Raw genomic sequence first — 14,473 nt, forward strand, 5'->3', positions numbered from 1 at the left:
CTTCTACTTGCTTTAATATGCATTTTGAATGTTTTCTTAAATTTGTTTTCCATTACTGCCTTGATTTTCAGCAAGATAAGTTCTATATTGGATTTCTTCTTTACCTTAGTTTCTTGCCTTAGTGCTAAAAGCTTCTTATTTACGTATTTTATAATCTCTTCTTTTATCTCGTTTTACGAAATCAATGCCCTCTTTAATCATCAGCTTTTGCCTAACATTTTCTTCTGTTTCCAAAAGTTAGTCTTCCTTCTAAGTGTATTCTTCATCTGCATGTTATTGTTTTAATTAAATATCTGACCTGAATAGTGGCATGTGTTCTTTGCTTTACATTTTTATTTTTTCAATGTTTTAACTATATATTAATAGACAATTGCCTAAGATTATTTTGGTGAAGTCTCTTTAAGTTTCCTCCACCTTTGCTCTCTTTCCCTAATGTCCCCTCCATCACTTTCCCTAGTACCATTTGAATCTTAACCTTCAACTTGAACTGCAGGCTAAATATTTAACATTTCTATTCTTCAGTCAGTTATTTCATTCCAAAGGAAACTATGCAGGGAGGCATTAGGAGCAAGATACTGCTGTGATTTGAATGCAAAGTTTCCATGCATTTTACTGGTAAATTTGTAAGCTTTTCCTCTGGGAATAAAGGGAGATGGAACAGGGGAGAGGGGAGAGGTGGCCACAGATGTAGCATGAGAGAACGTAAGGAAAGAGAAAGATGCTTAATAGTGATTTAGGAAGTTTTGCTATAGTGATAGGTGATGTAACTACCTACTTTGTCTCACCAAGAATTTCAGTAAAAATATTACATTATTCTTGCCTGCTCTTGAAATTGGAGTGCCTTTTATTTTTTAAATATGATGACATGCAGAAATAAGCCTTAAGGCAAGAGCTGAACAGCTCATGGAAACCAATTATAGAAAGGTTATTAAAAGATCTCTCCACCTTACTTCTGTGTTTAAATAGTTATTTTCAATTTAGTCCCTATCCTTTTTTCAAAAGGGATTTGGGTGGATCTGTAAATAAAATCAGGGTTACATTAAAACATGAATCATAGATAGTAGTTAGGAAATGATGAGAAATGTACCCAGACATTTAACTTTGCTTGAAGTGTATTCCAGAAATATACTTTAATGATACTTTAATGTTTCATTTGGTTGGTTGCTTTTATGCAACAAAATTTTTAAAGGTAGGGAAATGTGCTAATGTCCCATAATTTATTTTAGTAGGTTTATAACTTCGTAGACTGTATGATTTTGGCATACTTTTGCCACTTGGTGACAGGATACCTCAATTATATTTCTGTCATTTTGAAAGGTATATACTCCCCATTTATAATAATGCTATTTTAAATGGAAAATGAATGACTGACTACAAATAATTCAGGATTACTGTTACAAAAAATCATGTAAAAAACCTCAAGAGAATTACTTTTCAAAGAAATGGCTCCTGACATAACACTGGTGTCATTTATCCAAAATCGATGCCCTAAAATTTGAGATTACTTCAGGTGAATTCTATTAATGAGATGGCCATAGGCACATCCTAAAAGAATGACCTTTTAGGTCAACCTGCTGTTAAACCTGGTTGTTTCTATACAGCTAACTTCTGTACCACCCTCTGTATCATCTACTTTCTTCTAGACCTCACCTCTTAGAGATTAAAAATACTTTTAGAATTTAGATATTTAACAAAAAAGAGAGCCAGTAATTGAAAAAGAGAAAAAGATTGTCACAAAAGATGGTCAAACACAGTACAACTTAAGATGTGACGAGAAATACACAAGTCTAAAAAGCGTTTGTTTGCAATAAATTTTATTTAATATTAACTGCATTTAATATAACATCTTGTATTTACTATTTAATACAAATAAATTATAAACTATATTAAATATATGTCATTTACATCATATTAATCTACTATCTGCCTAGTTTTAAATACCTATTTTTTGCATTTCAATGACCAACAACATTTGGGGTTACCTAGAAATCGAAGATAATAGTTACTTGAAGCTTAATCAGTGATATTAATAGATGCATTTTTCTAATCAATTCTGACACTAAAAAATAAGAATTCCCAATGAGCATTCATTTCTATAAATATGGTAACATCACCATGAAATTCTTAAACCTGGAAATTTTTAATTGACTAATACTTCTAAAAATGCAGATAGTAAGTAGTATGACCAAATCACAGATCACCAGGATTTCTAGCAGGATTTGAAGGCAGTGGAGGTGAAGAGCATTTCAGGAAAAGGCCTGTCAGTGTCATTTGCCTGCTCTTAATATGCCTTCCCTTCTCAAATCTCTCTTCCAGCAAGTACATCTGTCATATTTCCTTCTCAGCAGTAAATCACCTCTATTCCATAATATTTGTAAGATTTGCAAATGATAACCACTGACTAAAGTCATTTTCCATGTGCCCATTATGGTCGACAATGCCCTGCTTACATCCAGATGACTGGCCTACAGAAATCTTACCCTGGAACATTACAGTCCAGAACATCATCACATCATCCCCACACTCCACACATTATAACCGATCAGGCTTCCATTATTAGAGTGAGATAATTTTTAAAATGAATGATTACTAAAAACACCTTTTCAGAATTTGTGTGGTGGATATATCTGAGTATATATTAGAGTTCTAAGTAAATGATCTACTGTAGAAATCAATGGCCTTAAGAATAGGATGTACGTATATTAGAACTGATGCCTATAAATTCAGTTATGTTCACATATTTAAGCAAAATGTATGAGATTAGAATACTTAGCATAGCTTCATATCCAATAAAAATCACAGGTGGATGGCTAATATTCAGGATTTCCAAAATTATAAAATGTATTCACTATTAATATTACAGAAAATATATCTTACTCTTGTCATGATGAGAAAGAAGACCTAAAGGTTCTTGTGCATACTGACAGTTTTACAAATGAAAGAGAAAAGAAGATGGCATATGCTAATGGCTGCTTTTAACAATAAATCCCTATTCTCTATTAAGATTAGCAAGTTGGTTGAAATCCATTTCTCCCATAAAGAAGACTGCTGAGCAGTGGAAAAAGTCAGTTGTTTGAGAATTTTTGTGTTCCACAGTCTGGATATATATATCTGTGCAAAATATAATAACAAATATTTTGGAAAAAGGTTTAAAATGTGTAATAACATATCATGACCATTTATAGATGCAGAACTAGAACTGTTCCGTATTTGGTTGTAATATTGAAGTACTTACTGTTGAACTCCATCTACATCCTCTGCTAGCATTTCGGTGATCTGGGCAACTGAAAGAAAATCTGGACACAGAATCTTTTCACGCTCCTGGAATTCAGTATCTTTCTACCAAAAAAAAATGTGGAATAAGTTATTTCAATCACGTTTCACATATTAATCCCAATGATATCAAAATTTGTTCTTACTTTTGTCTCACTGCTATCAGGAAAAAATTTAAAAACAACAGTCTCCTAGATAATCTCTTTTCCTTTCTGTCTTTCAGTAATGGTACCTCTCTTCTGAAAAGCTGAATGGTTAGTCAGCCTGTCTTTTGTGCATATTTAAAACTGGGTGGGGTGATGGTTTTCAATTAACAAACATTTTTGAATATCTATATATTCCTCATTGAACTTGGGGCACAAGAGGAGGCAAAAACAAGTAAGAAAGACTTGTTACCCTCAAGAAGCTTAACATCTTGTGGAAGGAACAAACTAAAAGTGACTTTAAAACAAGAAAACAGAATGATAAGTGAGCCATAATAAAGATGTCATTCAGTCTAAAGGAAGGAAGGGAAAAGGACAGCAACAGGACAAGGAGAGTCTACAGAGAGAAATAGCCTTTGTGAGACTGAGCATGGATAATGCCCCAGGTGAGTGACTCAGCAACACCAAGGTGATAAAGACAGGACAGCTGGGTACCGGTTCTATAAATATAAAGTAGTTCACAGTGGTGCCTAGGGCACACACAGGGGACTAGTTGGACCTAAGTGGAAGGTGGGCATTGGAAAAATATCACAGGAGATCTTAAATAATTTAATAAAGATTTACTGAGTGATTACAATACACAAGATACTGCACAAGGCACCATACATATTTTAGACCATGGCTGGTTGAAGAATGACAGGCTGAAGAGTTTGTTCTTTACAGGCAATAAGGGACTGTGAAGTTTTTGAGCAATGAAATGACAAAACTATGCTTTAATGAAGGGTACTCTGTAGCAGGGTGAAGGACAAAAAGGAAGAGTTAAATGAAAAGGTTGTTAGAACAGTTCAGGAATGAGGCATTGGGCTGCACTGGGCTCCTAGCAGTGTGCAGAACAGAAAGGGATAAACACAACATATTACATTTGGGGGACTAAAAGAGGGAAGAATGAATGGAGAGTCTGAGTTTCTGAAATAGGTGACTAGAAGAAAACGGTGTTGATACTCAGGGCCTCCAACAGCACATATGCCACCTTTGTGTGAACTAGACAATGGCATCCTCTCTGGGTGGAGGAAGTACTAAAAGGCTTAAGGCTGACGCAGCCCAGCACCCAAGTGCACCACTTGTGAACAGAGTATAGTTTCAGCTCCTGCTCAACCCTCAGCTGAGTCCTTTTGTTCAGAGTACAATCTGTAAAAGCATATGACAGATTGTGACACTCTTATTACACCAACAGAAATAAGAGTGTTGGAAGATGATGCTAGTGTTAAGAAGGCAAGATGATGAATTTGGTTTCAGTGGTTGAATTTTAGGTGGAATATACATAGAAGAAAGAAATGTTTAGAGGTTAATTAGAAATGCTAGAGTCAAGAAAGGTCAAGTTTACGGATGTTGGTTAGGAGTCACTACAAGTATGAGAATGGATGAAACTGCCCAAAGCCAGAGCATGAAGAGAAGAGCTGTAAATGGGGGATGGAAAAGAAGACTGAAAAAGAGATAAGACACCAGTAGCTCCATGAAAATAAAGGATTGTGAGATTTACGCCAGCCAGAATGGCCATCATTAAAAAGTCTACAAATAACAAATGCTGGAGAGGGTGTGGAGAAAAGGGAACCCTCCTCCACTGTTGGTGGGAATGTAAATTGGTGCAGCCACTATGGAAAACAGTATGAAGCATCCTCAAAAAACTAAAAACAGAGTTGCCATATGACCCAGCAACCCCACTCCTGGGCATATACTCAGAAAAAAATATAATTCAAAAAGATACATGCACCCCTATGTTCACAGCAGCACTATTCACAATAGCCAAGACATGGAAACAATCTAATGTCCATTGACAGATGAATGGATAAAGAAGATGTGGTGTGTGTGTGTGTGTGTGTGTGTGTGTGTGATGGACTATTACTCAGCCATAAAAAAGAATGAAATAATATCATTTGTAGCAACATGGATAGACCTAAAGATTATCATATTAAGTGAAGTCAGAAAGAGAAAGACAAATACCATATGATTACACTTATATGTGGAATCTAAAATATGACACAAATCAACATATCTATGAAACAAAAAGAGACTCACAGATATAGAGAACAGACTTGTGGTTGCCAAGGGGGAAGAGGGGTAGTGAGAAAAGAACTGGGAGTTTGGGATTACTAGAGGCAAACTATTATACACAGGATGGATAAACAGCAAGGTCCTATTGTACAGCACAGGGAACTATATTCAATATCTTGTGACAAACCATAATGGAAAAGAATATGAAAAAGAATATATGTGTGTATAACTGAGTCTCTTTGCTGTACAAAAGAAATTAACACAACATTGTAAATCAACTATACTTCAACGAAATTTAAAAAAAATAAATAAATTTTAAAAAGGATTGTGAGATTTGGGGGAGAGATGGGGCAAATGTTTTTAATTCAACAATTATTTAGCTTTCCATGTGAATAAGCTCCAATAAGTAAGAGTAGGAAATGTTTTGCTATAGTTAACAAGATCACATCCTAAACTTGCCTTATTTCAAGAACTTGCCTTATTTCAGTTTAACGTTTGTAATTTAATATTAGGTTATTATATTTTTATTTTTAAAAATCCAACTTAGAAATAAAATATGCTATTTTATTAGCTATCTTTCCATAATCTTAGAGTTAGCAAATTAACCTAAAGTAGGTCATACTATTAGATTATAAATTTAGTAAGAAAAAATATTTTAGTATCTAATATAATACCTTGCACCTAGTAGGCACTCAGACACTTGTAAATCGAATTAAATGCACTCAGTTTTTAGACAGAATAGTATTTTAGTCCATAATGTATGGCTATATATTTGTTTAAATATTTGTTAGTTACATGTATTTTTTTTTATTATTAGCAGTAAAGTATAATTATTACTACTGTTAATCCCATTAGATTGTAAATTCCTCAGGGACAGTCATTCAATCTTTTACTGCTTTTTAGAATTCTGCAGGTCCTAGTTAGGTCAACATAGGTTGTTAATCAACTGTCTGAATTCATCTCCATCCTGTGATGACACTGTTAGATGACGGAGCATGATAAAAAGCAGGGCCTGGATTTGGAGATCTCATGATGGTTTGAATATTGATGAATTCTGTGACTTATAGCAAGGCATTTGAACCTAAATTTGGATTCATGTTAAAAAATCATTCTGATATGTTTTACTACATACAAGATTGCTATCATTATTCATAATGAATAAAGATATATATGAAAGGTACATTATATAGACATTCAGATCAATTGTATTAGATTTGAAATTTTTCTGAACAGGAGAAAATAGGTCACACAAGCACTGCAAGAGAATACAATAATCTTAATCTTTTGTACAATAATAATTCTAGCTAAGGTGCCTAATATTAGTGCCTCGTTTTTTATTAAAACTTGATGGCTTAAGATAATCATCTTGTAGGAGGGTTTGCCTCTGGTTTTTTGTTTTCTTTTGTCTTAAATTGAATTCCTGGACCTATTTTAAACGAGAGGTTTTCTTTTGTTTGTTTATATACTGCCATGTACCTAGAAAGGATATAAGGTGGTTAAAAATCTTTAATCTTTTGATGCATACGTTCTGATTTGTAAAAATTAAAGATACAATGAAAATTCATGAATAGGTTAATAAAAATGTAAATATGTAATGATCACTTTCTCTGTAAAATTACACCTCTGACTAGGAAAATCCGTAAGCTAAACTGCACTGGGACTCATTTTATTCCACCACCTGCTGGATTTTAGCTGTTATTCCAGAAGCATTAAAATTGTAAGCCTGATATTGTCAGATAACTTTTTCTCTGAATTTTTTTCTCTAATGTCACCTAAACTTTCCACATTTGTACACATGTCTTTCTTCTAGAATTTAAGCTTTTGGGGGCATCGTTGTATCCATCAGTGGTATGTCTTACAAGACTCTTAATAAATGTTCACTAAAGAAAGATAGCACAGTTCACCAAAGATGTCTAAGAGGTGTTTCACAGTCTTAGAGAACAGAGAGTGGTCTACAACTTCCACACTTTGAAAGGCTTTCTTCAAGCCTGAAAATAAATGAACTAAGAAGCAGCGCTGCGTTGAGCCATGTTGGAGCCTGAGGCAAAAAGGAAAAATCAGTAATAGTGATGCTGTTTTTATTTAGAATTTAGATCCATTATGGATTTTTTGCATTAATTTTAGTTTTTAAAATATTGCATTAAAATATAGTTTCTCTTGACTACTGAATTTTTTGGTACCCCTCACTCACCTCACTATAGTCCTGGACACCATAAGGAGCCAATTTAAGAAAAAAAGTAGATGAAAGAAAGATAAATAAAAGCAAGAGCTAGTTCTTTAAAATAATGAATAAAATAGGCAAATCTTGGGCAAATGCGATTAAAGAAAAAATAAATACATGCCACATTAAATGGAAATACATTTGAAAATTACAAGGAAATGGGTGATTTCCTAGGAATATATATGTTATCAAATTTGACCAAGGGTAAGGGAAGAAATGGACCTGACCAAACATGAACTAAACTGGAAGTCTACTTTTTAAAAGGTCACCATGTCCAGATAGTTTACACTTGAAGTTCTACTGAACAATCAAGAACACATAAATTCTGTTAGTCTAATAATTATAGACTGTAGATAATTCATTTTTTAGAAGCCAGCACAGTCTATACACAAAAACCTGAATTAGCACAGAAAGGAAATTATAAGTCAAAATCATTAATGAATTCAGATGCAAAAATTCTAGTTAAAATAATATCTTAGAACACTGAATCCAGCATTGTACTAAAAGAATAATAAGCTATCATTATGACCAAATAAGGTTAATTTCAGAAATGCAAGGACAGAGTATCATTAACAAATCTCATATACTTAAGTCAAATTAAATGATAAAATAATATGATTATAAAAATAAATAATAAACAGGCATTTGTAAGAATTCAGCAGCAAAACTCTCAGTAAAATATGAATTAAAAAAAGAAAAGCTAGGGACTTCCCTGGTGGTCCAGTGGTTAAGAATACTCTTTACAATGCAGGGGATGCTGGTTCAACCTCTAGTTGGGGAACTAAGATCCCACATGCCACGGGGCAACTAAGCCCGCATGCCACAGCTAGAGAGAAGCCCGCATGCCACAACAAAAGATCCTGCGCCCACAACTAAGACCCGACGCAGCCAAAAAATAAAAAGAATATTAAAAAAAAAAGAATAGCTAAACATAAAAAAGATTATATGCCAAAACATTATATTGAATGAAGAAACACTGATGTATTCTTATGAAAACCAGGAACTAAAAAGGGATTCTGGCTAGTAACATTATTGTAATTAAACTCACTATAGAGGGTTTAATAATATAATAAGAAAATGAAATATGTGGCTTAAATATTAGAAATGAGGAAATTAAAAAATCTTATTTGAAGATTACATGGTTGTGCACCTAAGAAACATGACATTGTACTAACATGGTTTGAGCTAATAAGAAACTTGTAAGATGGTTACATATAACATAAACATACAAAGGCTAACTGCTTTCCTCTGTATTAGAAATTATAAATGGAAATGGCATTAAAATTGATTAAACTTGATTAAAAATATAATAAGAAAGGTATAGTACCTAAAGAAATTATAAACTTTATCAAAGTTTAATAACAAGATTTGATAAAAGAGATTTATTGGAAACCTTCAAATTAAAAAAAATTATGCTTCCCTGGTGGCACAGTGGTTAGGAATCCACCTGCCAATGCAAGGGACATGGGTTCGAGCCCTGGTCCGGGAAGATCCCACATGCCACGGAGCAACTAAGCCCGTGTGCCACAACTACTGAGCCTGTGCTCTAGAGCCCACGAGCCACAACTACTGAAGCCCCTGAGCCTAGAGCCCATGCTCCGCAACAAGAGAAGCGACCGCAATGAGAAGCCCGCGAACCACAACGAAGACCCAATGCAGCCAAAAATAAAATAAATAAAATTAAAAAAAATTAAATCCTTCCCATATTACAAGTATAATGCAATGACAATCTCAAATCGCAACTGTATCATTCTGTATCATTTTGTAACTATCGAAATCATTTTTTCAAGTTCTTATGGAAGAATACATACATTTTGAAAAAGAAAAATAGTGAGAGGGACCTTTCCAAATTAGACATTAAAGTTAAATATAAAACAGTTTGGCAGTAACACAAGAATGGACAAACTAGTCAGTGTAAAAAAATAGAGAATGGAAATTCAAAAATATACATACATATATAAATTTATACATATACATATATAAATGTTGGATTCTCTATTCTATTCCACTGACTCTTCAGCCATTCTCATGCCCATTCATGTACATATGTAATGTGATAGCGGCAGTCAGTCCATTCTCCATGGGAAGAGAGTATGGCTTATTTATAGTAAATGAAACTGGCATAATTGATGGTTCATGTCTAGAAGAAAACAAAATTAGATCCTCATTTCAAATATACAGTACATTCATCAAAAATGTTAGCTGTGTTAAAGACCTAACTTTAGTAAAATAAAACTTTAAATATTAGAAAAAAATTGAAGATGATTTGTGCAACCTGAAAGGGAGGATGGAGTGGGGAGAAGCAGCAGGGAATAAGAATAAGATAGGAAACCCAAAGACTAATAGTAAGATGAAAGACAAGCCCAAATGTTTGTCAATACCTCCGCGCCCAAGGCCAATATTTCCAGAGGTTCTAAGTGACTGATAAATAATGCTACTGTATATTCACATTTAAGGAATATTAGCACTGTTTTTTCAACAATATTTTGAGCAACTTTTTGGCATCCTCCCCATCTCATAGCCCTGCACAGGTTGATCTACACCATGTGCTGTAAATGGCTTCAATAAATACCTCATGAATGACATTGCAACTGCAGGAACCTGGTCATCTTGGTGCCCAAGTTGAGCCCCAAGTGTTTCTCTCTAACCTGCCAATGACGGGGCGGGGGCTATTTTCAAGGTCCGTAGGGACCGCCTAATGCCGAGAGAATTGTCTATGGCCTCCCCCAAACACACTGAGGCTTTTACCACAAGTGACATCATCTTTCCACTCAGGACTATGTAAGTGTCCCCTTGTCCTGAGAAAGTCCCAAAGGCATTGAATAAATGTCATCTGTTAGGGGATTTGTTAACACTAAGGGAAATTATTCAAAAGAAGCAATTGGGAAATAATCATTTACATTTTCTTTTAGGTCTTTGATATGAGTTGAAGTATAGTCCTTTTACATATAATACTTAAATGATTACATGTCCCAAATAGTATTTTTGAAAATACTAAGAAAGTCAGCTTATGAACAAACTATTGATAAGAGACCGATGATTGAATTCTCAGTATTCATTCACAAACTCACTTATAAATTAACTTAGGAGTATTTATAAACTCCTTTCAGTTACAGATCTATACGTAGGAAATACTTATTTTCAGACTGTTGTCATTTCTCTGGTCTTGTACATTTAAATAGATATCTCCCAAATGTTTAGTCTTATCTTTTAGAAGGAGGCATTTACTCCCATGTTACTAAAGAAACTGGATTGTTGAATTCAGAAAGTTGGCAAAAAAAAGTTTAAGCAATATTACGTAAGAAATATTTTCCTGGACCTGCATCTCATGTCTGCTTGTTCAAGGTATCTTATAGAGCAGATTTTGAGCTATGATAACTACATTTCTGGCATATGTCAGACCCTCTATAATTTCAATCAGTTAAGCTATATTTTTATTGAGTGCCTACTATACGACTGGGATAATTTGTTGTTTTTATTTTAGGTACTGAGAACAAACAACAAATGGGAAACCTCAGACTATTGGAAGCTTATGCTTTATTTCCAATAGACTTGGCAAGAAAAGAAATATTTCACTACTGCTTGGCTCAGATGACTGGATGGTGCACTGGCTAAGTCAATTTGGATACAGAATTATTAAGAAATAATATTATAAGGGACTAGGTCTTGGGGGATCAACTCAGGAAAGAATCTGACCTGAGAAGAACCTTTCAATACCTAACTGAAAAGATGTAGCCTTGGGAACAGACACACCGAGAGAGATTTTTGCCATCTTTTCTATCTAACCCCTGAAACCCACAGTGGGCACAAATGGGTGGCAGGCAGGACTTATTCTAATGAATGACTTAACACTAAGGATCAACTGTCTACTCCATGAATTATAGGAACTCTGCTTTCATTAGAATGGAAAATGGAGTTCTGACCATGCAGTGTGTTAATCTTAGTAAATGAGCACAGTTAAGCGAGTCCAAATTCCAACTTGATTTGTTCGGTTTGTTACTAACTAAAAGACTATTGATTGTCATGGGGAATACCTGCTTCTCCAAGAAGTTTACAAAAGTGCCCACTGACAGGGCTAAGATGGCAGATAATCACCTAACGTCTATATGTATTCATTTGACTCGCCCATTATAAAAAGTGATTATTTTTTTCCTGGAACATGGCACTTCTTTGCATCTTTAAAAAAAAAAAAATTATGGGGTATTTTTTCTCGAAGTGCAGGCTCATTAACCCCAAATTATCAGTCCTTCTTACAAAGGACATTATCTACATGGAAAACTATATACGTAGGTGTACACTGACAACTGTACATTCTCATAAGTAAGTTTTTGTACATACTTAAATAACACGATTTAATTGGGAAATTTCCTATGCCACTTTTGAAACTATATTACTTACATTAGCGATCACAAGGGAGTAATGGGGTTAGTAACCAGTTTATCACATTAAAATGTATTTTTAATGTATGCTAATTTCAAAAGGCTCATAGGAGAATCCGCATGCTTTAGTGGTCTGCACACAGTTTTGGGAAGAATGGCTTGGGAATGACTTGCGTATCTCTGGGCAATGCACTGAATTCACTGGCTCTGCGTTTCCTCATTTATAAAACTGCAGCTAATACGTATCTTCTGTACAAAAAAAAAAAAATGTTATTTACACAAAAAAGGAAGTTGAGTCTAGCAATGTTAATTATTCACCTTCAGAGTCTTAAAAAAACAGAAGAAAAAACTTCTTAGGACAACATGATTGACTCAAGTATGTGAAGCTTTAAACATTTTTTAGTAATATCTGGCATATATTCTTAATTAAAATCTCAGGATACAAAGCTTATGAGTAACTCAAGTTACCTAGAACCCATTTATTACTAAGAACTGGTGTTCGGAGGGGCCTGAGGAAAAATCTTTATTTTACACAGGAAACCACTGGAGGCTCAAGGACGTTAAATAGTTTTCCTAAAAACAATGGGCTGATGAGCAACTAAGCCATAACCGGAAGGTCGATTTTCCAGGCGTTCCTCCTTTGTCCCATCTCCTATTATGTATTTATTATTTAGAGAAATACCAAAATAATAAGGGAAACACTGGCCTTCAAATATTAATCTATCCACTACCAATGAAAAGTAATTATTCCACGACAGCTTTTGAGCAACGGGAACTGCGATTATCTGAAGTGAATTAGTAGTAATTTCCAAAAGAGTCGGGCCCATTTAAAATTGCCATTATTCCCTTTCAAGTGCTGAGAATCCGGGAAAAAGCGCGTCCTTGTGAGGCCTTCGGGGCAACGAAGGAACCGTCCAACGGAAGGATTTCTAGTTTACACTCGAGAGCACGAGGCGCGTCGAGCGGCAGGGCTCGGGGAGCGCGGGGCGGTGGCTCCGGGAACCCCTCTCACTCCCTCGGAGCCCGCGCCGCCCGGGACCCGCTCCCAAACCCTCCGCCACTCGGGTCCGCGCACCCAACCCCTGGCGGGTGGCGCCTCCCCGGGACCAGCCTCGGCCGCGGGCAGGGGGCGGGCGCTCGGGGGTCGCGGGTACCGGGCAGGGACGGCGTACCTCCGACTCGGGCGTGGTTCCCGCCGGAGTCATCCCCGCGGGGGTCGTCCCCCCGGGAGTCGTCCCCACAGACGCCGCCATGATCCAGCCGCCGCACGGCGGCCCCTCGTCGCCGGGGCAACCGGGGCGGGGCCGGGGTCGCTGGGCTGGGGAAGTGAGCACCACGCACAGCGGCTTCCGGTCCGGAGCCGCGTCCCCAGCTGGGAAAGGGTTGGGACCCGGTGGCGGTGGGAGCGGGGAGACCCGGGCCCGGCCGCTGCGGGGCGCTCTGCCGGGAAGGCCCGCGGCGGTGCCTTGAATCACCGAGTAGAGACAGACTCGTTCCTTTTAGTAAGTGAAAAAAAAGAAAAAAAAAAAAAGCAATTTAAACGAACTAGTGTACGTGGAAGTGACCACTGCGAACACATAGCAAGTTCTCAATAAGTATTAAAGTGAGATATATTATTGGAATTGACCCTTGATTGATATTTGATATTAAGGAATTGTCATTTTAAAGTGTTAGGAGGTTATTGTCATGTTTACAAGGAAAAACAGTCTTTATCTTCTAGAGACAACATGCTGAAGGATTTAGTGATGATGAAATGATAAAATGCCAGCGATTTACTGCAAAATCATGAGGGGTAGATAGATAATGAGTGGAGGTACAGTGGAAGAATCAAGATTGGGTAAATGGAGGGGGTGTGGTCATTATACTATTATTTCTACTTTATATATATTTGAATTTTTCCGTAATAAAAACATTGAAAAACAATACATTTAGTAATAGTATCAGTAGTCTTCTCTGGATGATAGTACCTGCTTTGATAATGAAATGTGCTTTGCTTATATTAACCTGCGTGGGAGTTGCTATGCAGGAAGCTTACTGCAAAAAATCAGACATTATTTAAATGCTTCACTTTCGCCATCTGTAAAATGAGATAATGACAGTGTCGGCCTCATTGCATTACTGTGAGGATTTAACATGTTAATATATGGGAATGTTTAGAATAGTATCTGGTACTTATAGTCAGATGTTATTAGGATTAGTATTAGTTTGTATGTTTCTCTTGACTTTAGTCCATCCTGTACAACACCTGCCAAAATAATATTTCCATCATAGACTTCTTCTTACATTTGCCCACTGCCTTTCAAACCAAATTGAACACTTTAGCTTTATATAACCTCATGATAATTGTGCCTTTCCTTGTCTTACTGTTAAGATTTTGCACACAATTTGTACTAACTGGTGTTTAT

The 14,473-nt window shown here is 35.9% G+C and overlaps 1 protein-coding gene across 2 annotated transcripts in view; it reads right to left on the minus strand.

Annotated features, from left to right (window-relative positions):
* The window catches only part of CABCOCO1 (ciliary associated calcium binding coiled-coil 1), a 125,583-nt gene extending 112,073 nt beyond the window's left edge, over positions 1–13,510 (minus strand). The window contains exons 1-2 of one of the 2 annotated variants that reach the window (XM_068547482.1): positions 13,241–13,510; positions 3,236–3,339 (exon numbers count right to left, since the gene is read on the minus strand). In XM_068547482.1, the coding sequence (XP_068403583.1) occupies positions 3,236–3,339; positions 13,241–13,321 (185 nt within the window). In that variant the 5' untranslated portion in view covers positions 13,322–13,510. The remainder of the gene's footprint in view (positions 1–3,235; positions 3,340–13,240) is intronic. The other variant, XM_068547481.1, reaches the window with a different exon arrangement.
* Positions 13,511–14,473: the final 963 nt, after the last annotated feature.

The sequence above is a fragment of the Eschrichtius robustus genome, chromosome 7, assembly GCF_028021215.1.
Source record: "Eschrichtius robustus isolate mEscRob2 chromosome 7, mEscRob2.pri, whole genome shotgun sequence".
In the NCBI taxonomy this organism is placed as follows: domain Eukaryota; kingdom Metazoa; phylum Chordata; class Mammalia; order Artiodactyla; family Eschrichtiidae; genus Eschrichtius; species Eschrichtius robustus.